The sequence below is a fragment of the Cibotium barometz genome, chromosome 44 (genome assembly GCF_041138505.1).
Source record: "Cibotium barometz isolate CiBa-2024 chromosome 44, ASM4113850v1, whole genome shotgun sequence".
Taxonomy (NCBI): Eukaryota; Viridiplantae; Streptophyta; class Polypodiopsida; order Cyatheales; family Cibotiaceae; genus Cibotium; species Cibotium barometz.
The window spans coordinates 31,925,789-31,950,159 of NC_141089.1; the positions used below are offsets into that span (position 1 = coordinate 31,925,789).

Genomic DNA, 24,371 nt, shown 5'->3' on the forward strand with positions numbered 1-24,371 from the left:
GCGGAAACTGTGGAAACAAACAACTGATGATCTGCAGCTGTGAAGTCCAGACGGAGACCGGAATCGGCAGGGGTAGTCGGAGTGGCTTCCATGGAGTCCTCCAGAGGGAAAAGGCCAGAAACCGGGGTCACCAACGGGAGGGACACAGCCCTACGAGGAAACGGAGAGGCGGAAGGTTAGAGGATAGCGGGGGCGGAGCAGGGGGGGGGGGGGAGGGGGGAGCTGAGGCGGGGGAGCTAGCGGTGGAGGGAGGGGCGAGACGGAAGGGGAGGTGAGGGAGAAGGCGGGGGGGAAGAGCCGCGCAGCGGGGGAGAAGGCGGGGGAGAGAAGCGAGGCGGAGGAGAAGGCGGGGGGGTAGAGATGGCGGGGGAAGGAAGCGAGGGAGGGGGGGGGGGGGGGGGGAGATGGCGGGGGAGGAAACGCGGAAGGAGGCGGAGGAGGAGAAAGCGGGGGGGTGAGAGATGGCGGGGGAGGATGCGAGGAAGGAGGCGGGGGAGGATGCGGGGAAGAAGGCGGGGGAGAGATGGCGGGGGAGGATGCGAGGAAGAAGGCGGGGGAGAGATGGCGAGGAAGGATGCGAGGAAGGAGGCGGGGGAGAGGGCGGAGGAGAAGGCGGGGGACAGGCGGGGGGGAGAGGGGGGGGCGAGACGGCGAGAAGCAGCGGGAGGGGGGAGGAGGCGGAGCTCGCAGGAGCAGATTGTCGGAAGTCTTACATGACATAGGATCTTATTGCTTATGTCTCATAGGAAGTGGCCACTGATTCAAAACCACACATGTTTTCAACATGTTGTAAACTTGAGGGAGCTTAGCAAAGCACTGAAAACAGGGTAGATACAATATGAATGTACATATATATCATATAAATGAGAGATTATAAAACAGAAAAATGTTTGGGAAGAGAAAGAAGTTTATTGCTTTTTAAAAATATATATAGGAGAAAATTTGAGAGCTACAAATTGATGAGACTAACTAGTATCCAAGCCTCCTCCCGGCCTGTCATTTGGGTCCTCCAGCATGTTAAAATCTCCACGTGTGCACCAAAAATCTGCCTGGGGAAGTGCCTATCTCACCCGGGCCCAGAACTTAGTCCGCCCCACCACCTTATTGGGGGCATAAATGTTGAGGAGACCCCTCCCCAACCCCGACTATAATGTACTACGCCGTCCCTTGAACAATGATGTCTAAATCCAGCACCAACGGAAGCAGCTGCTCGTTGACTGAAATGCACACCCCTCCCTGGTTCCCCTCAGGGCTGAAAGCGGGGGATCAAAAGGTATGGCTGCATCCGGGAAAAATCTTCCCGCATTTGCGGGTGCGCCCTGCTGAAAGGTGATGTTTCTGCAGGAACAAGAGAACAACTGGGCCTCCTGTGCAGGCTCTCTGAAGCTGCTGAACAAGTACCCCTCTTTTACGATGGAGGTGCCCCCCCCCCCCCCCCCCCCCCCCATCCTGTGAACATTCTGCACAACTAAGGATGGGAGGAGTGAACGTGCTCAAGACACCCTCTCCACGGAGGGTCTTTAGGGTCGGTTTGGAGGGGGAATAAACACAATCTGACCATGGCTAGATGTGAGCCAAGTGATCCCTGATCCTCTCCTCCATAAAGCTTCACTCCGCTCTCGCCCTGCAGTACGCTTGCTTTGTGCTCCATCCATCACAATAAAGGAATTGGAAGAAGGGCCTGATAGGGACAGTGACTGCTACGTGGAGGAACACATACACTATCATCTCCAAGATCAGGGCGTCAATGTTTCCATCCTGATATCGGAGGCACGAACTTGCTAGCTTCGTGCAGGCTAAAGCATAAAAGAGGGCGACAGTGTCGACTAAACAGCTTTCTCCCAGGTTCTGAGCTAGAGAGACCGCCTGAGACTGGATAGCGTAGGCAATCCCACTCCTTCCCGGAGCGACGTTGAGTGTGAAAGAGAGGACCGCCGCTCCACTGCCCCGGGTGTGGTGGAAGACAACACAAATGGGGAGAGGAGCCACAATCTCCGAGAACTCTCTGGCCTCAATCTCCGAAAACTCTCTGGCCTCAACAAGAGGCATCTAAGGGGGGCATGGTCAACATGCGTCCCCAAGAAGGGGGGGAGAGGGGGAGGGTGTAACGAGTCCGCTCATTAATCAAGCGACCTTGGAAGGTTAAGGTTGCATGGCTGGGTGCTAGCCATGCATGGTGGGGCACGGACCATGGAGCAAGCGCATAGCCTTGACGGAGCTGTGTGCGGAGGTAGTCATGGAGTTGGCTGCCAGTGTGCCATAGGCCATGGAGAGGCAAGCCGCCTTCCGTAGAAGGCGGTCGGTCATGTGTTATGGGTGGACCTTGTAAGGCCGCTGTGCCATGGATCGGGCCGAGTCACAAAGGCTGATGGTGTGTCAGCAGGGGCATGGCTAGGCCGTGTCTTGGAGCCGACCAGCATACACATGGACAAGGTACCATAATGGCGGACCTTTGGGGGATGCTCATGAAGAGAGCAAGCACACACCTAGGAGGCCACCCATACGATGGATCGTGAGAACGAAGCTCTAGCATGAGTAGACCTAATAGTGGTACGCACGTAAAAGTCGACGGAGTGACTCTTTAAGGAGTTGGAGTTAGTCTAACACTATGGTTGACCAAGCATCACGACGGGTTGTGCACAGCTTGGAGTGTAGATACAACAAGAGGCCGAAGATGGACAGTCGAGCCGATAGGACATTGGGCTAGTTGGGGTGTGCAACCGTGCTTCACTGTACGTGAGGTCGGCACCTTGCCATCCTCATAGAGTGTCCACTTAAGTAACATCATCGATAAGCCGTTATGGGGAGTCGGACGGTGAAGTCGATACAGTGACCACTTGATAGTGAGTGTCGAGTTGTAGGTAGTCTAGTTCAGGTTGAGAGTTAGATGCCTAGGAGTTAGGGACTTCGGACGAATACAATGGAGTGTGCTTGGACAAGCAACACCAGCATGAAGGCACGCGGCGTCTTGGGACTTTCGTATGGAAGTCCTAGAGGCAAGTGAGATAAGTGGCTGACGGAGTAGTCCTTGCAAACCATGACCGAGGAGAGGTCAACTTGCCTACACACTTGGAGATAGGTAGAGAGTGTTCTAGTGGATCACTAATGAGTAGAGTGACCACTAGGTTCGCGACCAGGAAACTCGTTAGCACCAAGCGGACGCTGGGAATGCACAAGGCGCACTCTATGATGATAGCTTGCGCATGGCTTCTCATGTGCCAGGCATTCTCATGTGGAGAAAGAGTTCGAGTGTGCTCAAGAAAAAGAGTGGCACACAAGAACGACACATGAGTACACAATAGTGTACACATCAAAGATCAAGTTGCGGGTTCTTCATCGAAGGACAATTAAATATGTATAAGATGTATCTTAATAAAAGGAGATCTATTATCTACTTGGTGTACACATCTCATCTCTATGATGGATTGTCTTTAGCGGTTGCACTTGGTTATCATATGTAATGAACATTACTATGAATAACAACAATGTGTGATGGTACTTTTAAATGCAATAAAAGTTTAAAAGAATCGTACTCTATGTCGTGACGGCTCACTTGTGAGCTATGATGTGATCATTGTCTCATATGCTTAAAGAGAGTTAGTATATGTTTATTAAAGTGAGTGAGACATAACTAAATGCATGAAGGAACACCCATATTGCAAGACACCCTAATGATGTGACATATCTTGAAAGATTAAGAGAGAGTTGAGTCAATGGACTAATCATCTTACGATCATGGAATGGGAGAGCAAGCGAAATTTCACGGGGAAAGATTTTGCCTTGTTAGGGGGGGGGGGGGGGGGGGGGGGCGGTGGGGAGGCTGCAATAGTCATCTCCACAGGATTTGTGAACCGATGTATCTGTCACCTGGTTGGGCTAGGCTGCTGACTCTGGAGGGAGTCGGGCGCAGCAGAAGGGCGCTAGGAATGGATAGGGAAGGCTGGAAGGAGGGGGAGGGGAGACAAGGGGGTCACAGGAGGGGGAGGAAAACCGAGGGAAACTACCAGCCGCTAGTGTCTTTCTCTTGCTAAGCCTAGGAGGGAGATTGGGCCGTTGGGGTCGGTTGGACAAGGACCTTCACCCTGGACTGTGTGACAACAGCTAGTGTCCTCCTCTTGCTGAGCCTGGGAGGGAGGCTAGGCCGCTGGGGTCGGCTGGACATGTACATCTACCCTGGACTCGGGCCCTGTTTTCCATGGTCTCGTCAATTGTGTGCCTATTGAGGCCGAGGGTGAGGGTGAGGGTGAGGGTGAGGGTGAGGGTGGCGGGGCGGGGCGGGGCGGGGGGCTTGATGCCAAGGGCAGGATCGAGCAAGGAGGCCCATCTACCTGAAGATGAAGCACTAGCCATGGAGACCGGCATACCCTATCCACTGAAGAATTGGGTCGCCCTAGAGGCTTAGCAGTGCAATAACCTGTGGAAGATCCTCCAGGGATGCTCGCTGTCTTGGCGACCACTGATGCGGCCGTTAGAGAGGACTCCAAAACCTGTCTTATCGATTGTCCAATTCATCGAATCAGTGGGTGATACTCCTTCCGGAGGCCGGGGAAGCATACAGTCATTGGGAAACACCTTCCAAGGGGTAGGATGCAAGGGAGAAACCATGGTGCCGTCTGGCGAAGAACGCCTCAGCGCTGCGTATTGCGACGGCACTCTGTTGCATCACACAATCAGCCGCTCTGCGCGTGAATCAAACTCCACATGAGAGTAGCCAAGCCCAAGAAAACAAATGCTAGTGATTTTGCCGTGCTTGTCGATGAGGGCTGCCTGGAGAAAATCCTGGATTTGTCTCCATGCAGGATGGCTCCTTACGATCTTACAAACCAAAGAAGAGGTGGCGAGGGAGGATACAATCAAAGCTAAGAGCTGGAGGTCAATAGGGAACGGACGGAGGCCTCGGCTGGGGATGACGGACGCTGGAAATTGCCGAGGAGGCAGCGGGGGAGGAAAAGGAGCGGGACCAGGGACGAAGGATGGGAAAGGGCAGAGGCCCGGAAGGACTAAGGCAAAAAGAGAGGCTGGAGAAGGAGCTGGCGGCAGAAGAGAGAAGGGTGGGCGGATAGAGGCAGCATGAAAAGGTGGGCAAGAAAGGGTGGGGGGGCAAAGGAAAACGGGCGGAGGTGGAGCAAGAAGGCGGAATGCACAGGAAGGCACAAAGGCCAGTGGCTGAGGCTCAAAGGGCTGGAAGACGGGGCTCAGGAGATGGTCTCGGGTTCGAAGGTGGGTGAAGGGAGCAGCGCACAGAATGCACAGGAGGGAATGGGGGACGAGATGGCGAAGGAAGGCGACAATCAAATGCTAGGGGAGCTCCAGCTCGCTTCACTTCAATCCCTTTGCCTAGGACTAAGAGGACTTTTTCTCATAGGGAAGAGACGACCTCCATTTATACTTGCAAAACAAGCATGAAATTTGATGATATTTTTGGGTTAAGATCTGTTGGTCAAGTATAAGAGAAGCCTCTAGAAAATCTATGTTGACATTGCAAAATTTGATGACACACTACGTTTGCTGATGCATATCATCAGAAAGTTCTTTCCAAAAATGTAATTATATTTTCCTCGTGCAAACCCTATGAAAAGTAATTTACAGAAATGATTAAGTATATTACTGGTGGTAAATTCAAACAGCCCCATCGATGAAGAATTTGGGAGATCCAATACTAAGCAGGTATGGACTTAGTGTGATTTCTTGCTTCTCATTGCTCCAACAAAATAAAGCCTGTGCCAACAGTGAAGCGTAGACTTGTAGTGTCTTTGACTCCTACCAATCTGAATCACTATACCCACTTAGTATTGAATCATGTAGCATTTAGTAGGGAATGCCAGAGCCTTGTGTTCCCTGTAAGTATCTATTTTGCAGCCTTCCAATGTGTTTCTCTAGGCTTTGAAGCGAATTAACTGAGCACTCCTATTGAATAGCACATATCTGGCCTAGCATGCATCAAATATAATTAGTTTCTACCAAACTCCTCTATCGAGTGGAATCCGTTAATGCAATTTTATCTTCCCTTGAGAGTTTGTGATCATTTGCTCATGTGGAATCTTCGCAAGATCTTCCTTGTGTGATACATCAATATGATCATTCTTTGTGATACATACTTCTAGCCCAAGATATAAGTGAAGCAGTCCAATATCTGTCACGTTGAAGTTCTTTTTCAATGCATCCTTTATTCCTTTTTTCTTGCTTATTACCTGTGATAATCAAGTCTTTCACGTTTACAATTATGATCAGTTTGTCTTCACCTTACCTGTCAATGTATAGATTTGCATCAGATGGACTTCTACTGCTTGTTCATAACTTGCAAATCTATCACACTTTACAAGGCTAAGTTAGCTTCTTCCTTTTCTTCAGCCATTGCTCCTTTGTTGACTTGGTTGTGCTGCCTTCCTTGGAAAACATTTTCCTTTGCCATTATGCTTGGTTGCAAAAACCGTAGTCTCCTCCTTCCTCTCCTTCAAATATTCAGAAATTAAATCTCCTTTGCATGTTTAGAGTGTATAGCGGCTCCCTTAATAAACTCATTCACAATCTTGGAATGACTTTCTAGAGGTTCCCAAGCCACCTTAGCTGTTGATGCATCTTGAACAAGAGGAATGATGTTATTCACAGATGGTCATCCCTGTGATAGCAAAATCCTCTCGACCTTTTCCTCCATTGGGAGATTTCTTCCTCGTAAGTAAACGTTTTCAATCATTCTTCAATCTTAATTTCCAAATGGAGTGATTGCACCCATCAAGCTTACCTCTCTCATTAAGGGGATTTTTCGAAAAGACACCATACTTGAATTCGATCCAAAAGAAATTCCAAATGTGTCTTCCCCCTTGCTGCTTGTCTCCTCATGAAGCTCTTCTGCAAAATTGATCCAAGCTCCAAAGCGGTCCCTCCAATGGAGCTGAGATAGGTCTCACACTAGAATGATGGAACTAGTAAGCTACATTGAGAAAAAATGGCCATGAGCTTCAAAAATATGCATACGGCTTTTAGAAGAGTGAGGAAAGGTGCGCAGAGCACATCCACAAGCTAAAAATAAGAACCAAGGAGCACTCGTCGTAAAATTTAAGGAGCTTAGCAAAGCAATGAACACGATAGGAACAAAGATTTGATTTGTTTGCAAAGAGAAATAGCTTGAATTGCTTAAAAAAAGAATGTACAAGGGAAAATTTGTTGGAAAGTTTCAAGCAATTTTTCTGCTCAATTTCTTAAATCTTTTTCTAGAAGTACCTACTAGATTCTAGCCTATAAATGTGGGGTTAAAAAAAAGGATCTTTTGGTCAAGTTAAAGACAAGCCTCTAGAACGTAACTATCCTGACATGGCATAAATTTGATGACTTTTGCTGATTCAGAGAGTATATTTTCCTAATCCAAACCCTATTAAAAGAAAGTTACAGATATGTTCACTATAGTACGGGCGGTATACTCTAACAAGAATCTGACACACTGTCCCGACAGTCACGTTCCTAGTTGTTCTCTCTCCACAGCACATGAGACCCCCCCCCCCAATTATTGATACTGCGAACACGAAACGAGCAGATTGTATAAACAAATTGCGAAACTCATTATTGATACTGCATACATATGTCCATATGCACAATTAGTTTACATATGTGGCTTCTGAAACAGTCTAATCGGTCAAACAAATAAGACATGAAAGCACCATGCACTGTAAATTGCCTTCATCACCCACAATAATGTCGACAAGTTACAGCATGTTCGATTAATGGACAACATCAATTTTTAAGTCTTCTTATAGCATACCAGACTGAAAATCAGACACTCCAAGTACCCTCTTTGCACATTGATTGATAAGCTGCATTGACCTTTCTTCAAAAGCTTCCAAAAGCAGCACGTCATCCAAAAAATCTTTGCCTGCCAAAAGTTTGCAAACCAAAAAAAGGTATCTTGATTGTGTTAGTTGAGTATCCAGCATAATCAATTGTAAATATGCTTCCAATAAGCACCCATTTAAACACCAAAAATACAGCAAAATAACTACTCTTAGCATTGCTTAAATTATAGGCAAGAATCAATACCACAGAGTATGAAGAATAGATGTGCTAATCTGGGGTAAAACATATAAAACCTATAATTTAGGCACTTGGGCAAGTATATGTATTGTATGGCCACATTATGTGCCTCTAAGCTCTTGTTGCATGCGCAGAAGCCTTGCTATACTGATCCACAGCCCTAAGCCTAATTAAGAACAAGATGTTGATTTAAACATGATTCAGACAGAGGACAGAAGAGAGAGTAAACTTGATGACGGGGTGGACACTCTATTATCCTTCCTCCTTGGAGTGCTGACCTTAAACTTCTACTTCTAACTTTGACTTTGACTAGTATTTTTGTCTGAACACCTTCCACTCCTGATCTCCACTTCCAAGTCTTGCTGAAGAATTGAGCATCTGTTCCATTGTTGTCCCCATGCCGGCTATCCCTCACCCTTAACACAACGGCAGGTCACTTGCCGTTAGAACCGATCACGCATGTTGCTAGGCCTTCGGAACTGATATGAGAGCTTCATGATGTACCGGTTCTGTGTACATACCCTCAGGGAATGCTTCCTCTAGCTTCGCCTACTACAAACCACTCCATTTGCTACCCTGGTGCATTCTTCTGCTAGAATTGTGCACCTTCCTTCGGACTATGCTTAGTGGGTTGAGCCTGAATGCTCTGATACCAATGTTGCATGTGTGGAAGCCTTGCTGACTAATCCACAACCCGAAGCCTGATAAGCACAAGATGCAGATTTAAACTTGATTAAGACAGAGGAGAGAGAGATTGGTGTCAAGGTTTTCTTTGTATTATATGGTACAAAAAGGTTGCTGAATGTATGTACATGATTAGGCCCTTGGTCAGTCCCGGAGGGGTGACCTCTGGCCCCTTACATGACTTCTACTGATGGCTAGACTTTCTATATTGATGAAACTACTGAATGAATGACTGAAATGATGTCTCATGCTTTTATATATGCTGAGGATGCTGGTCGGCCACCGACAGGGGTCCCAAGCCCTCATGGTAATGATGGTGATGTTGATGCTGCTGCTGCTGATGATGATGATGGTACTGCTGATGATGATGATGATGATGCTAAAACTGATGGTAATGAAGATGATGACCTAAATGTTGTCCTAACTAATGGATTAAATCAGGGATTAGGCTGTTCATGCCGAGGATTAGCCATGGCACGAGCATGCACGTGACAGATCTTGTGGAGAAAACCTTTGTACCTGTCAACATCATGGATCTCTCTTTCAGGTCTGCTTCCAACTTCCTCTTCTCCTCAGACCGAACACTGCTTGCCCTAGTTTCTGTTGAGAACACTCTCTTGTTTTTCCCTCTCTACCTGCATCCTGTTCACTTTTGAAATTGGGGGTAAAACATATAAAACCTATACTTTAGGCACTTGGGCAGGTATATGTATTGCATGGCCACATTATGCAACTCTAAGATCTTGTGGGTGGAGAAAGCCTTTGTACCTGTCAACTTCATGGATCCTCTCTTTCAGCTCTGCTTCGTACTTCCTCTTCTCCTCAGACCAAACATTGCTTGGCCGAGTTTCTGTTGGGAACAGTTTCTCTTGTTTTTCCCTCTCTGCCTGCATCCTCTTCATTTTTTCTTTCCATGCATCTTGATCCCAAGCTGCACTGGTGCACAAAGCATTTTTCCATTCAGCAAGGGTCTTCTGCTGTTGCTGCTGCTCATGTAGGTCTTTCCTCGTGGATTCCATCTCTGCAATCTGTTTTTTGAGGTCAATCCTACTGACTTTGAGGAGCCTTGTCAAAATTTTTCTATAGATCTTCCTTTTCTGCAGTCGACTCTTGCAGCTTTATCTCTAGTCCTTTACCTGATTTTAGTCCCATATTCAAGCCTCACTCAAGTCGATATAGGCCTCTTGGGCTTCCTCATTCGGCCGGTACATGGGCAGCCCTACTACAGGGCGGCCAGCTACTTTGGTGGCCACATATGAAAAGGCAACAGATTTTGGCTGAATTAACAGGTCGTGGAGCTTATTTAAGCAGGTTGACAGCCAATTCAGCTCACCGACCAGCATATGTGAAAAGTATATAAGAATGGGCTTGTCTAGGTTTTCACCATCTCATAATCCATGAGTGTTGAAGTGCTTCAAGGGCCAGGACAGCCAAGGGAAGTCTAAGTAAACGATGAGCTTGAAGGTCAAGAGTCAGGACACTACAGGCTGCAGATTTACAGCCAACGTGGACCTACAAAAAGTCAGTCTTTTTCTCATCATTCAATAAAGCAATACACCAGTCTTTGGTGGGGGGCCTTCAAAGGGTATTTGGACCCAATCGGGTGTACTTTGTCTTTCGTCTTCTTCTTCTTCTTCCTCTCTCTCTCTCTCTCTCTCTCTCTCTCTCTCTCTCTCTCATACCACAGGGAGAGGTGGGCGACAGCTCCAGCTCACTGATTTCTTCCAGAGATCTATCCCAGTGCCTACCTTGACACAGGAGGGGATTACACTTCAATGCGCTACGGACCTCCGGGCTAGACGGAGACCGAGAGCACCAGGCTACCAGACTCCCAGACTACATCAGAGGAAGATCACAGAGATATAGGCTCGACATCAGCACCATATCCAGGAGCAGCTAGCTCAATTACACTCACACCCGGAGATCATGCTCCGAGGTATTTTTGCCTCGCCATCGCCTATGTATCACATATTACACCCCCATTATGGTACTAGTTGGAGCTAGGTTGATCTGCATTGCATTCTTGTTACCCTGCGCATCTGTAAGCTTCCACATGTTACAACCCGACTTGGGCTCCTCACATAGACACCCCCAATGGGACCATAAGTGCACAACCTTTTAGCTTCATGTGCGATAGCCTATAGGTACTCCCTATGGTAGACTCTTGGTGCATGGGTGGAGACTTCAACATGCTTTAGGATCCCGAGGACGCAGTGGTGGGTGCCCCAACCTAACAATCTCTAGCAATCGTCAGGAACCAAGGTGTTGAATATTTATTATCAAAGTATAATCCTATCTGTAAGCTTCCACATGTTACAACCCGACTTAGGCTCCTCACATAGGTGCACGACCTTTTAGCTTCATGTGCGATAGCCTATAGGTACTCCCCATGGTAGACTCTTGGTGCATGGGTGGAGACTTCAACATGCTTGAGGATCCCAAGGATGCAGTGGTGGTGCCCTGACCCAACAGTCTCTCGCCCCGAGGCCCCGAGCATGCCGCACTTTGGGAGGAGCTTCTCTTCTACATCATCTCGCAGCCTCACCTTCTCCTGCTTTGACCGACGTGCCGAGATGCCTACTCTTTCACATCTTGACTGCTTCTATGTGGATGAGTGGGGCTGCGATAGGTAAGGCATGATTGCCACCCTCGTCGGCACGACATTCTCCGAACAGGTATCATTGATTCTCACCCTGGTAGAGCCAGGCCAGGCGGACAACCAACACTCAACGAGGACTCTGGACTGCTTGCTTCAGAACCCTTCCATTCGATCGGATTGAGGAGATTTGGACATCCCACAGTTTTTCTCCTGGGTAGGTAGCAACCAATCTGGATGCTACACTGCTAGAGACTAGCTCGTTCCTTCCAGGAGAGACTTGGCACATTTAGAGAGTAGGAGAGGAGCCTTCAATGCAGCTTAGCCTCTCTTCAACGGCTTCAGGAGTAAACCCGAGAGAGTCCCTAGGAGGCAGCCCATACTTCACTGGAGAGCCTGGAGGAGAAGAGGATAGAGTACAAATACCACACAGGCTTCTTACCCTTGCAGGGGATAGGATCTCCCATGAGTTATTTTCCGCCTCAGGACACCACATTTGGCAAGAGGGGCTTCAAGCTCTTCACCGGCCAGACAGATCTATTGGATTAGAGCTCAGTAAGTCCGGGAGGTAGCCCCTAGGCATGGTAATGATACTCCGCTCTCTGCTCCAAGGAGTATTGAAGTTCAGCCCTAACAGTACATAAAGTCCCTGCAATCTACTGGGCATCGGTGTGCTTTTCATGTTCCCTCTCTAATGTGGATAACCATCTGATAGCCCTCTCATTGTCAATGACCTTGTCTCCTAAGTACGGCCATTCAGTGATAAAAATCAATGACACGTTGCAATGCGGATGCCACACTCTCTAGGCCATCAGAAAAGTCATGACACCTCCATACATCTATCACCTGCTCCCGCAAAAGCTCTGCATGTGAGTATAAGTGCTTAAGAATATGCACACAAGGAGTAGAGTCATGGTAACCTGGATGTCTAATACATAAAACCACTCGTCAATGATGAGACTTGGAAATGCGAATGCTATGAGTGTATGTCCTCCCCTGTCAAGAACCCAATGATCAACATAGAAGTGGTCTAACCTTGCATAGATGCAACCTACATCCCTCCTCCTAAAAGAGGAGAGAGGATGGCCTCGTGTGAATATCATCCTCAAGCCAACAATCTCTGCCATGTATAGAGAGAATAAATCTCTACCAGGGGGCCTTCTCAAGTGGGTGCACCATACCCACTTGTCCTCCTCTTTTGTCTGCTCGTTGCCCAGCCAAATTAAAGTCACCCTCAATTATCCAATGATCAGAATGAGGAAGCAAATCAGTGAGGGACTTTCAAAAGGAGATCCTCTCCCCTCTTTGATTAAGTGCATACATGTTCATAATACTGATGTAATGATGATAGCATGCAGAATGACACCATGGGCAATGATGCAAGGCAAGATAGGGGCTGACACAGAAATACATACATCATCTTTTGTCCCTGCTCCTGACCAAAAGGTGTGACCAGATAATAACTTGCCAGATCTATCACATTGGCTAACGTCGAGTTTATGATCTTGCAAGAGTAAAATGTCCATGGGACCTTCCGTGATTGCACAGTGAAGCTGGTTCTTGATAAGTTGTTTCCAATGACGCAGAAAAACACCACCAAGTCCCTGTATGTTCCATGATACAATCCTCATGAAGACAAGGACTAAAAGTTGCAATCATATCTCATGGTTTATGGACTCCCTTTCAAGGTGGGAACGCGTCTCACATAAGTGAGGGAGAGGAACTGCTCCAAGGAGAGGTCCACCTCTCCCCATTCCAGGGAGAAGTCCTTTCCCTTCTTAAGAATGAGAGAAGGGGATCATAATGTATTATCATCATTACAATCCGATTGCAATCCAACTGCAATGCATATCATCATTACATTCCGGCTGCAATGCACCTCATCACCGTGACAACCCAACTGCAAAGCATCCTCATCCTGTGCAGAATCATCATCATGTGTAGCTAGGGATGCAGAGAGGTTAGGGTGTTCCACTGAGTGCACATGCACTAGTGCAAGGGTGGGATGCGGGGATGCCTGCCATCCCTAACCATCACCTATCACCGTGTAGTATGCTGAGGTGCAAGAGCAGCCGTAGTAGGGGGGAACATCTGATGAGCATGTCCATGCCACCTCTCAATGCGGCCTCTGGATTCGGGACAATCTAGCAAGATGTCCCTACCGATGGCAAATACAGCGCTGATCTGATCTGATCTGATTTGTTCTGCCTGCAATCTCCATCCTCTGTCGAAAATGTGAGCCATCTGGTCTCTGATGTAACCATCATCGATAAAGGGGAAGGAACAAGAACAAAAACTTGGGGTACTCCATTAGAGGTAGCAGTAACCAATGTAGAAGCAGACGATGTTAGCCTTGGAAGGACATGTACTTCTAGGACCTACCTGACCAAATGCAGCTCTATGGAAGCCGACAGCTTCCAAAAAACCCTTGGAAGAGCAGGGAATTTGAGAGAAATTGGAGTTAAGGCACTGATCCTCTGCCATAGGATTGAAGTCCAACTGGTACTCGAAGAAGACTAATTTCTGCGGGCCAAGGTGAAATGGGCTGCCGGCAAGTGTGCCTGAGATGTGGCTTCCGGGAAATTATGGAAGAACCCTCGTCCAAGTAAACGTGCATCAAGAAAGTGCACAGCCAGTTCCGAAGGGAGGGCTGCCAGAAGCCGATCTTTAACTTACAAACGGGCAGGGTGAGAGACTCCAAAATGAGAGTAGTTTTCATTGCATTGTCTTGTCACTTTGGAGGATGAGAAGCTCATCTTGAGAAAAATTGATAGTTCTCACGGCCTGTGGGAATCGAGAATGATTGGCCTGGGCAGAAGCCACAATGCCAATCAAGGGACGGGTGGCCTACTTGAACACAATAGGCATTTTCCATATGCTGGTGCAGGGAGCAAAGCGGGAGGGCAGGAAGGGTTGGAAGGCGGAAGCGTATAGGTAAGTACAGATGGGGAGGGCAGGGTGAAAGGACTGGATGGTGAGCAGGATGACAGGCAGGGCAAGGTGAAAGGTGGGCAGAAGGAATAGTGCGCAGCAATGAGGGATGTAGAAAGGTGAGGAAATGGCAAGCAGAAGGAAAAGGCATGCAAGGGAAGGTGGCAGAAGGAGGTGCGCAGCAGTACAGAGAAGGGGGGGCATGGTGAATGGCAGGCAAGAGGGCTGGAAGGAGGCGGCACTCAGGTGGGTAGGGCCGCAGGCAGGGAGGGAGGGGAGGGGGGGTGCGGGGGATGATGTGCAGCAGTATGGGGAGCTCTCACTAACATCAAGTTTAAGGTGAAAAGGGCAGGTTAAGGATTTTAAGAAGGAATCATCCAAATAGAGCAAGTTGTGTCATTATGCACTTCCCTAAAACTTAGCTTAATCACTCGCAATGGGTGAGGATTTGGTTGCATGAGTATCAAGTAATAATGTTCATCCAATGATCTGCATTAATACAGAGACTCACCTTCTGATACTCTACAGCTCTTTGCATTCAAGCTGTTTGACCTACTGACATAAGCTGTGGTGCCAGTAGGAGTGACTCCATTTTGAAAGCTAATAAATGTCCTCAGCAGAATTCTTCCAACCTGTAATACATTAAACGATGCAGTACTTTATCAAGAGAGCATTAAAATTTTGCAAACTTTCAACTTATATTAAGGGTCCTCTCATCACTTTTGTTCTGTTAGAAGTTCTCTTTCTTAAAGATGTAATACCTCACGAAATAGTATTATGTTTTCTCCCTCGTATGTGCAAGAAGGTAAGTATGCTGCATACAGCTCAGGTAATCCACTCGAGCACAAGTAACCATGCCCGCCACATAGCTTCCTGCATTCTTCTATTCCAGCCTGTTTTCAAATGTAGTAAGAAAAGAAGCCTGTTTGAGCGCATGACTAAAAACATAGTTTATGTTCAACGCCCCCCATCCCTCTCCCCCCCCCCCCCCCCCCCCCAAAAAAAAAACAAAGAAAACAAAACAAAAATAACCTTGAGAATTACCACAAAGTTGTGATATGCTATTTGGAGTAAACCCTTACAACTATTACCAGATAAACAAACAAGATAAATCATGGAGCTACATCTCACCGCTGTCACCGATGTTGTCAATGCTTTTAAACCAGCTGTGCAAGCATGAACCTCTGGTAATGTAGAGAAGTCATTTGCCCTTAAACGCTTCTGTACATCTTCGTAAAGCCATCTTAGCCAATGTGCAGCAAATTGAAATGCATACACAGCTGCCAAAAGAGGAAAGAGTCTGTGCTGCTGTGTCGCATAGTTGAGCACCTGTGGTAGAATTACTTTTAGATATTTGATTTTGTCTGGTGAGGATATACGCCGTCAAAAAAGGTGTAATATCTTCCAGAAGATATTAATAATTTGCCAAATTGGATGAGGGAACAAGAAAGTTTGAGCTAACAATCTGAAATAAGATTATGTACCTGAACTTCAGGCATTTCTTCCTTGGCACCAAATTGTCTTCTCACAGCACTGTATCGCACTGCAATTGTCACAGCACGTGAAAGATTGATAGCAGCTTCTGAGATTATTATTTCTCGTGCAGTCACCATGGCTCCATATAGAATCTGGGGAGGAACATCGGATTTTTTGTATTTGCCTTCTTTAGTTACTTCTGCCATCCTGAAAAAACATATATATACATATATATTCCCATCATTCAAGTTTATAGAGTCACAACTGTACCTCTATTCCGTCAAAATTTGGAAGGCACTAGAAAATAGCACACAGTTTAATCTTTATAATGACTATACATGTTTGAACATAAAATAGCACCATTGAAAACCTGTGGCTCCTTCTCCATAAGCCAAGAAACTATGCCCAACATGAGATAGAATAGGTCTCTTTTCATATGAGACAAAAATAATGCAGTCCTCTGCAATACTGAATAGTATGGCAAATTATACAATAATTATGAGCAATAAAACCCAGAATGTTACACTCGGGGGCACCAATCAAATGGCTGATGATGCCAACACATCTCAGTAAAGGTTAAATGAAGGAAGACACCTGTGACTAATGTCCAATGACTGACAGGGAGATTAACTTGAACAAGCGACTAGAGAAAGATAGTGATCTTCTCGTTTTTCTGTTGAAAAGATAGTTCCAAATAATTTTGTGTCTAATCAGATGTCTTCTGAGGGCATATGTCTGCCATTATAGATGGCTTATCTGCTTCTCCATAATGATGGATCTACCTATTTTGGCAGTACCCTTGAGAGGTTCCTTAAGTTTATTTTCAAGAAAACTTTCAATGAGTATAGCAAAACATACAAGAGTCTCGAGTCAACCAAAGAATAAGGAAGACTCCTCAAAAGTACAGTCTACAAAAGACCCAAAGGGTCTATGAGACCGAAAAGATGTTACATGTGATCCATGAGTAAACTCGATGTCAAGACAATATGAAAAACGAAAAACTAGCTGTTGAAAGAAAAATACAGGGCCAACATACTACGTAGGCCTTGAAGTACAATACAGTGTGCATTAGAAAAGTCATGTGTCCGAACTCATAATGTGTTGTCCTCCTCATGGACCAAGTATATGGCCTCAATGTCCAGTACCTGTGGAGTGCCTCTATGTCACTGAGGCAAGTCATGGATCTCGAGTTGTTGAGTGGAGGGTTTGGGTCTCTGGGACCGGGGATGTCTAGCTCTCTGGTGGACATGTACTCTCTCGATGGGCTGAGGCAAAGGCAGTAAAACAAGCGAATGTCAAAGAGGTAACTAAGTTTGTGTATGAAGATGTGTGTTGCCACTTTGGTGTACCATTAGAATTGTTGTCTGACAAGGGGCAGTGAGCTCATGGACCTATTGTGCGATAAGCTGAATATTAAACATCAATATGCTACTCCTTATTATCTATCCTTAGTGTAATGGCCTGGATGAGAGGTTCAATGGAGAATTAATCTGAGTGATAAGCAAGATGATGAAGAGCCACGGAGAAACCTGGGATCTAGAGCTTCCAAGTGCATTGTGGGCCTACAAAACAACAATTAAGGAGGGCACAGGTTTCTCACCCTTTCACTTGCTCTATAGTAAAGAGGGATTGAGGTGGAAATTCCCGCTTTGAAGATGCTTATCAAGCTTCAAGAAGAACCCTTAGGTTACCATCAAAGCAGGTTAACAACTCTCCAGACCATGCAATTGGATCGTCATGCAACATTTGAACATTATCAGAGAACACAAGAACAAAAGCAAAGGCGGTTTAATGCAAAACTCAAAGAAAAATCAATCGAAGAAGAGGACTTAGTGTTACGATACAAAAGCAAACTAAATAACGGCTTTCAAACTAAATGGGAAGGACCTTTCAGAGTTAAACATAAATATCTCAATGGTTCTTCTCAACTCTCTGACCTGGATGGCACCTTGCACAAAAGAAGAGTGAATGGTTTTAGATTAAATAAGTAGGTTTCTCGGCTCATGGTAATTACCAAAGAAGAATTTGTAGCAAACATTGCTGATCCATCTTTCACTCAACAAAAAGAAGAAATAGAGATGGATTTATGGCATCTTCAACAACTCTTTGAGATAGACTGTTGGACATAAATGTCTCAGCAGCCTAAGGGGTGGGCAAAACATGTTAAGAGAAAATAGCGAACCCCAAAATTGTATAAAGGAAAAAGGCTCATGTCCTTTTGCCTTGGTACACTCATTGGTCATGTGTTTTTGTTTTTGTTTTCTGCCTTTGTAAAGGAAAATCTAGACTAGCTGGCAAAAAACTTGTGTGTCCAGATGAGAGTTGCATTTTCAGTGTTTACATACATTTTCATCATATGTACAAAAGATAGCATTTGCTTGTTGTGTGTGTGACCATGGGCTCAAGAAATGATGACAACACTTGTATGAAGACTTTCCCATGGCATGATACTCTTGGTCTCTATGGGTGATGGTATTCGAAGACCTTTTTTCATTACACTCGGACAAGTGGTATGGTGTGAACCTGGGCTAATAAAATTTCAAAAAACACTATACTATGGTTTTTTGGTATAGTGTGGAGTCGGCCAGACAACGGCCACGTTGAAGTTGTGCGGATATGGTAGTATTGATGCATTATTCTTATGCATAAGGTTAATGCAAAGGCTTGTGCATTAAGCTTATGCATAAGCTCTATGTATACATGTATGCATAAAGCTTATAATCTTCTTGAGCCAATTTTCTTAGTTTCTAAGTCTTCTATAGAGCTTGTTTCCTCATCCTCTTCCTCTGAGACCTTACTATGGCCAAAAGCAAGGGAGAGGAAGAGGTGGTGCTGGGCAGTTGAAAGGATTCCAATGTTATTATTGTCGGCAATGAATCAATCTAGATCGTTTTTTTACTTTGTTCATTATTTGTTTAGTCGTGGGCATTAAGTTAAGCTCTAGGTTAGCTGGTCCTGGCGATCTTGCTGCTAGGGAAGGGGGGATTCCATCTCCTTCGTTCCCCCATCTTCTGTTCTAGGGTTAGGTGTGTTTTCTCGATTTCTAGGGTTTTGTCATCAGTAAAATGGAGTTCTTCTCGGTGATTGATTATGTCTTGGTGGTTGTTCGTGGTGTTGCAGTTGCTGTTCGGTTGTTGTGGCCTGTGTGGTTGCATGGTTGCCAGTGGTGACCTGCCGTCTTCTATCCGCCCCTGCTGTCATTCCCTTTTCTACACACTGTTGCCTTCCCTCTCTGTTCCGCTACCTTTTTCAACTTCACCTCACTCGCCCCCTTCAACACCCCGCCCCTCACTCTTCCCCTTCTTCACGTCATACGTGCTCCTACATTCTCCGCCATCCACACGCTCGCTTATTCTCCGTTGCCTCACCCACGTTAGGTCTACAATAGCTTTTCAACATTGATCATCACCCCGCCTAGCATCGTGCGCAACGTCGATCTGCAAGCATGCTCTCGAGTAGTGCCGTCCGTCAATTGTAGATGGGATCGTGGTGCCGTCCGTCAACTGCAGTATTCTGCCACGTTGCTCCGCTCCGAACTCGCTGTTTATTCCTTCGCACTTGCACGTGTATTTAGGAGGTAGTGTAGAGTCTACTCAAGTGTCCTTAGTGGTGTGAACACTCTCTTATTTAGGGTCAAAGATAACACCTTCCTGCTTATAAAAGCATGTACTTGGGTCTTTCATTTTTACATTATGAGTACCATTCAAATTGTGCAAACTCTTTCTCATACTTGAGCTCTACTGCTTCTCTCTCTCTCTCTCTCCCTCTCGCTAGGATTTGACATTCCCAGCTCATGGCTCTAATCTTTGTTTTCTTTTGTACCATTATGAGATTACATGGACACTATTGTATCACTTTTGGTCTCATAGACCTACTAGGTCTTTTGAAGACGTTTAACATACCTTTCTATCTTTCTTTCTCCCTCTCTCTTCTAAATGCTCCACTATGATGATAATATTTTATCCTCCATAGCTCCATGTGATATCAAATATGGTATTAGAGCTCACGCAATCCATGAATCTTTCTCCTCCTCATGTTGGTATTTCTGTGTTTTTAGGGTTTGCATTTTTAGAGTTTTGCACCTTCAAGTTTTTTGCATTTTTACGGTTTCTGCATTTTTTCCTCATCAAAGCCCAACATTCATCCATTCATCCATTCACCCCAACATTTTTTTCTTATCATGCCAATCTACGTTTTTATGTGACCGTCGTTTTCTTCGTTGCAATCTCAACCGCCTTTGATGTAGCTTCAATAGGCAGCACATCAGCATCATCTACACTAGTTGTGTTGTGTGCCAACCCGGCCATTAACAACATTCAGCCGACACCTGTCAGCTCTCTTCGCTCCTAGCAGCAGCACCAACACATCAACAGCCAACTAGGCTACAACATCATCATCAATTGTGCCATAACTCTCAAATAATTTTGTGGTAAGCAGTTCAATGGATCAAAAGTTTTTCCAATGTTTTTTTTCCTTCAAGGGGAACGCACAATCAGCACAAAGAGGTGCTTCACACAATCTTGCTGAAATCTCTTAGCTATGCGGTATCTTGGTCATAGAAGTGTATATATTCTATGCATTTGATGCCATGTTTGACTTTGCATGAGTATGTTTGATGTGATAGAAAGTTTGTTACTCAACCATGGCATTCACAAAGGCCAAGAAAGTTGTTTGGTTTTTGTTATAGGGACCACCACATGGTCTACATCCTATGCTTCCGTGGAGTTCTCAGATCTTTCAGCATTGATGCCTATCTCAAGGCATGTGTTCGGCATCAACATTAACATCTTCATTGAACACATGCATATCCAGGTACTCTGTCTTGGTCCATGTGCCTAAAATGGCAAGCATCAATAGCTTGGAAACCATGCCAAAAAAGGATCCTTACGGCATGGAGGGATGGATCTTCGTCAATTTTTAGTTTCTATTTTATATTGAGTCTCGGGTTATTTACCTAGGTTGCCCCCCAAAATCTAAGTATTCTTTTTCTATAAAAGACTCCTCTCCACCATCATTTCCTTTTTGCCCCTGTTTTAGGGGGGGGGAGGGGGAGGCGGTATGCCGATGCGGGCAGAACTTGACCTCTGAATCTTTTGCAAAGACCATGCTTGTTAAGCCTTTGAGCCATGCTTGTTGAGATGCCCATTGATCTCTGAGCCATGCTTACTAGCCTCTGAGTTTGAAGCGAGGTCCATGTCTGGTTTTGGCTTGTGTTGGTGTACCGGACTATTGAAGGTTGTGCATGCAACTGCACCATCACTCCGAATGGGGGGTTTGTTGGGTATTTCTGAGTTAGTATGTAGTCTAGTCAAGTGTCCTTAGTGGTGCGAATACACTCGGTGTGAACACCCTCTTATTTAGGGTCAAAATATAAGGCCTTGGTGCTTATAAAAGCATGTACTTGGTCCTTCATTCTTACATTATGAGTACCATTCAAGTTGTGCAATCTCTCTCTCATACTTGAGCTTTACTACTCTCTCTCTCTCCCTCCCTCTCTCTCTCTCTCTCTCTCTCTCTCTCTCTCTCTCTCTCTCTCTACATGCTTCACCATGATGATGATATTTCATCCTCCATAGCTCCATGTGTCATCTTCTATGATATCCTATATAAGCTCCCTCTATCCCTCGACGCTCTCTTGGTACAAGGCACATCAACAACTCTATTTGGAAAGAGTTTTGGTTCACAATTTGTATCTTGTGGGTGTTCACATGCTTACAATTATGTAGCTCCATTCATCTATGAGGTTTTGCTAGTTGTATGGATGGAATTCATTCCAAAGTTAAACATTTGCATATGAGAAGTCGTAGAAGCCAGGCAGTGCGTGGTGCATTATCTTAGGAGCCAAGGGAGACCCATCCTTGGTGTAGTAGGGAGAAGATGGCTTGGTAACATGATTACTCAAGCATCTTGTGTTCACTTGTTTTATGAGGGCTATTTTTTGTTTCTTGGATTGTGGTAGTTCATGGCTATACATATGTATGGGAGTTATGTGCTAATTTTCATGTTTGATCACTTGGACGGAACACCCGGTAGAGGGGGTGGGGAAGGATGAGATCCGAAAATCTTTCCAATAAGGGTGATTTTGACTTATCTTTCCAATAAGGGTGGTTTTGACTTCTTTATCAAAATATGCTTGTAAGTCTTGGGCAGAAGCCAGGGTAAGCAAACAGAAGCCCTGATTTTCTGAATAATTCAAATTAAAACCACTTTCTGAGGATTTCCAACCAAAGCGCTTTACAGGCTATGCTCCCGTGAGCATGCAGATGCACAGGCTAACCTCATGTTCGCCTGATGCCAATCAAAGGGCGAGCGGCCTATTTATACACAAGTTAAAAAAATTTCAGTATGTTGACGCAGGGAAAGAAGCGGAAGAGGCTGGAGGAGGGGCTTATCTGCGCTAGAGAGGCGAGAGGCAGAGAAGAAGAAAGAGGAGGGGGCCGAGGTGAACGGCGAGCAGGACGGAAATGCTTAGATAAGAGGGGTATGGCAAGCGGGGTATCTCACACCCGGTCCTTCATTCTTCACCCACGGGTGAGCTCTAGCCTTTTCTTGCTCCCAGTGGTTTGAGCTTGGAGAGGTGCAGCATCATGGACTAATTAGCAGAATTTCTCGTCGCAAAAAAAAAAACGATAAAAATACTTCAGGAGTCTGAAAACTTGCCTCATTAGCATATTCTTCCGAGGTATGCAAACTGAATTGAAGCGCAAAAATCCATTATCTACTGTATTGTTTCCTCCATTCCCATACTTTGTTCCAATATCGCCTACTATTATTCCTGGTAATGGAGTGTGATTTTCCATATCGCGCACCTGTACAATAAATGCTAGAACCCGAAATTCTCAAGTCATCAAAAATGCTGATACCACATGCAATTACCTTCAACAATAGCCCCTTCACAAGACATGGCAATGAGCACAACCACTATTGAAGGTCATCTTGGCCTTCACACATCTTATGTCCTCTTAGTATTAAAAAAAGTTGTACACATTCGACATAAAGAGGTAGCAGAGCTTATAAGATGGAACAGGTTCTTAACTTCACATCGTACAAGAAGCTATTGACCCTTTTCAGATGATTACCAACCGTGTATGCCATAGTCTTCTTGGCCAATGAGAAGTCGAGCTTGAACCAACGCATGTGTTGCTGCTTTTCCTAGGCCTCCAGGCCACCACTAGCATTCAAAGAAAAGGGTAACTTAAGTAAAAACAGTTATCTCCATCCACTCGAACTAGAACTAAACACAAGAACATGAACAAACCACACACAAGACATGCAACAAAGCATCACAGAAAATACCTTTGTAGCGGTGATGGTCGGACTTTCCAGAATAAATTCGTCTTTTGATGGATTGAAAGTAGCAGTAGTTTCAATCCCTCTCACATTCGAGCCATGGCCTAGTTCAGTTTGAGCATAGCATCCAATTATTTCCATATTCCTAGCAAGAGGTAACCAGTATTCCCGTTGTTCATCTGAAGCCTGGCTCTCCAATGCTGGTACGAACATGTTCTGCACAAGAATCAAGTGTGCTTATTCATTTTTTTTTTAAATGAAGATACGCTTAGAAATACATGCGGTTCCCTCTTCATGGTGTGTATCATTTAGGAATGGATCACAGCAAGGGTGAATTTCTTTAGGTGTACTTGATATATCAAAGAGCCCGGTTATTTCAGACCAAAGGCATGGCCAATATCAAAACAAAAAACCTGCTTTGTAGCAGAGATGCATGCAACATCCAAAGGAGGACAGAACTCCATACTTCAAGTTTGTCCAGTAAATGCTTGGACAGGTTCCCCACCTACTAGCCAGTCCACTAGTTAAGGAACTGAGGGCAAGGGCCCATTCCCAAATCCATCCTTGGCTTCATGCTTGTCCAGTAAATGCTTGGACAGGTTTCCCCACCTACTAGCCAGTCCACTAGTTAAGGAACTGAGGGCAAGGGGCCCATTCCCAATCCATCCATAATATACTGGACAGTGACATATGTAATGTAACTCTGTCTCTGGCTCCATCTGGCACAGCTGACAAATCCTAGCCTCAGCTGGTACTTTGAATCTGCCAGTCTCAATCTCTAGCTGGTGTGAGGATGTGGCGCATCTGACCAATAGCACACCGTACCCCATGAGAAAGATGAGTATCCATGTAGCTGGGTCTAATCACAAAGGCCGGACTCATAAATAACTGATACAAATCCCTCCCTAACTGAGCAAGATAAGCCCTCTTCTTCCGTCGCACTAGGTGCCGGAAGGTAATCCGTGACTGTCTGTGAGTGGTAACACCCATGAGCACCTCTCTGTAATCTAATCCTCATCTCTCTGCACTCCTCATCATACCAATTGTTCTGGGGCATGTTCCCAGATCGTCTCCGTGTAGGCTGACTATGGGGATATGCCTCTGATGCTGCAGCATGAAGCGTCTCTATCAATATTTGAGTGAGTTCATCTAATGGCCGTCTTGGCTCCTCGGCACATAAGCATCTGTATATCTCATCCGTGTACACGGTGTCAGTCTCCCTCGTAAGGGTATAACGAGAGTGTGTGGAGACCTGTCCCAATGGAGCGGTGCTGAATTGAAATGTGAGAGTGAAGGACAAGATAGCATGATCCACTGCTATTCCAACCGGCCTAATGCCTACCATAGTGGAAAGCTAGTGAAACCGCCC

The 24,371-nt window shown here is 45.7% G+C and overlaps 1 protein-coding gene across 2 annotated transcripts in view; it reads right to left on the reverse strand.

Annotated features, from left to right (window-relative positions):
- The window catches only part of LOC147613213 (peroxisomal acyl-coenzyme A oxidase 1-like), a 103,808-nt gene that overhangs the window by 19,445 nt on the left and 59,992 nt on the right, over nucleotides 1-24,371 (reverse strand). For both annotated transcript variants that reach the window (XM_086782479.1, XM_086782480.1), the window contains 8 exons: nucleotides 23,009-23,218; nucleotides 22,796-22,883; nucleotides 22,373-22,535; nucleotides 15,721-15,919; nucleotides 15,368-15,565; nucleotides 14,998-15,129; nucleotides 14,748-14,868; nucleotides 7,757-7,867 (listed from right to left, as the gene is read on the reverse strand). In XM_086782479.1, coding sequence (XP_086638605.1) covers nucleotides 7,757-7,867; nucleotides 14,748-14,868; nucleotides 14,998-15,129; nucleotides 15,368-15,565; nucleotides 15,721-15,919; nucleotides 22,373-22,535; nucleotides 22,796-22,883; nucleotides 23,009-23,218 — 1,222 coding nt within the window. The remainder of the gene's footprint in view (nucleotides 1-7,756; nucleotides 7,868-14,747; nucleotides 14,869-14,997; nucleotides 15,130-15,367; nucleotides 15,566-15,720; nucleotides 15,920-22,372; nucleotides 22,536-22,795; nucleotides 22,884-23,008; nucleotides 23,219-24,371) is intronic.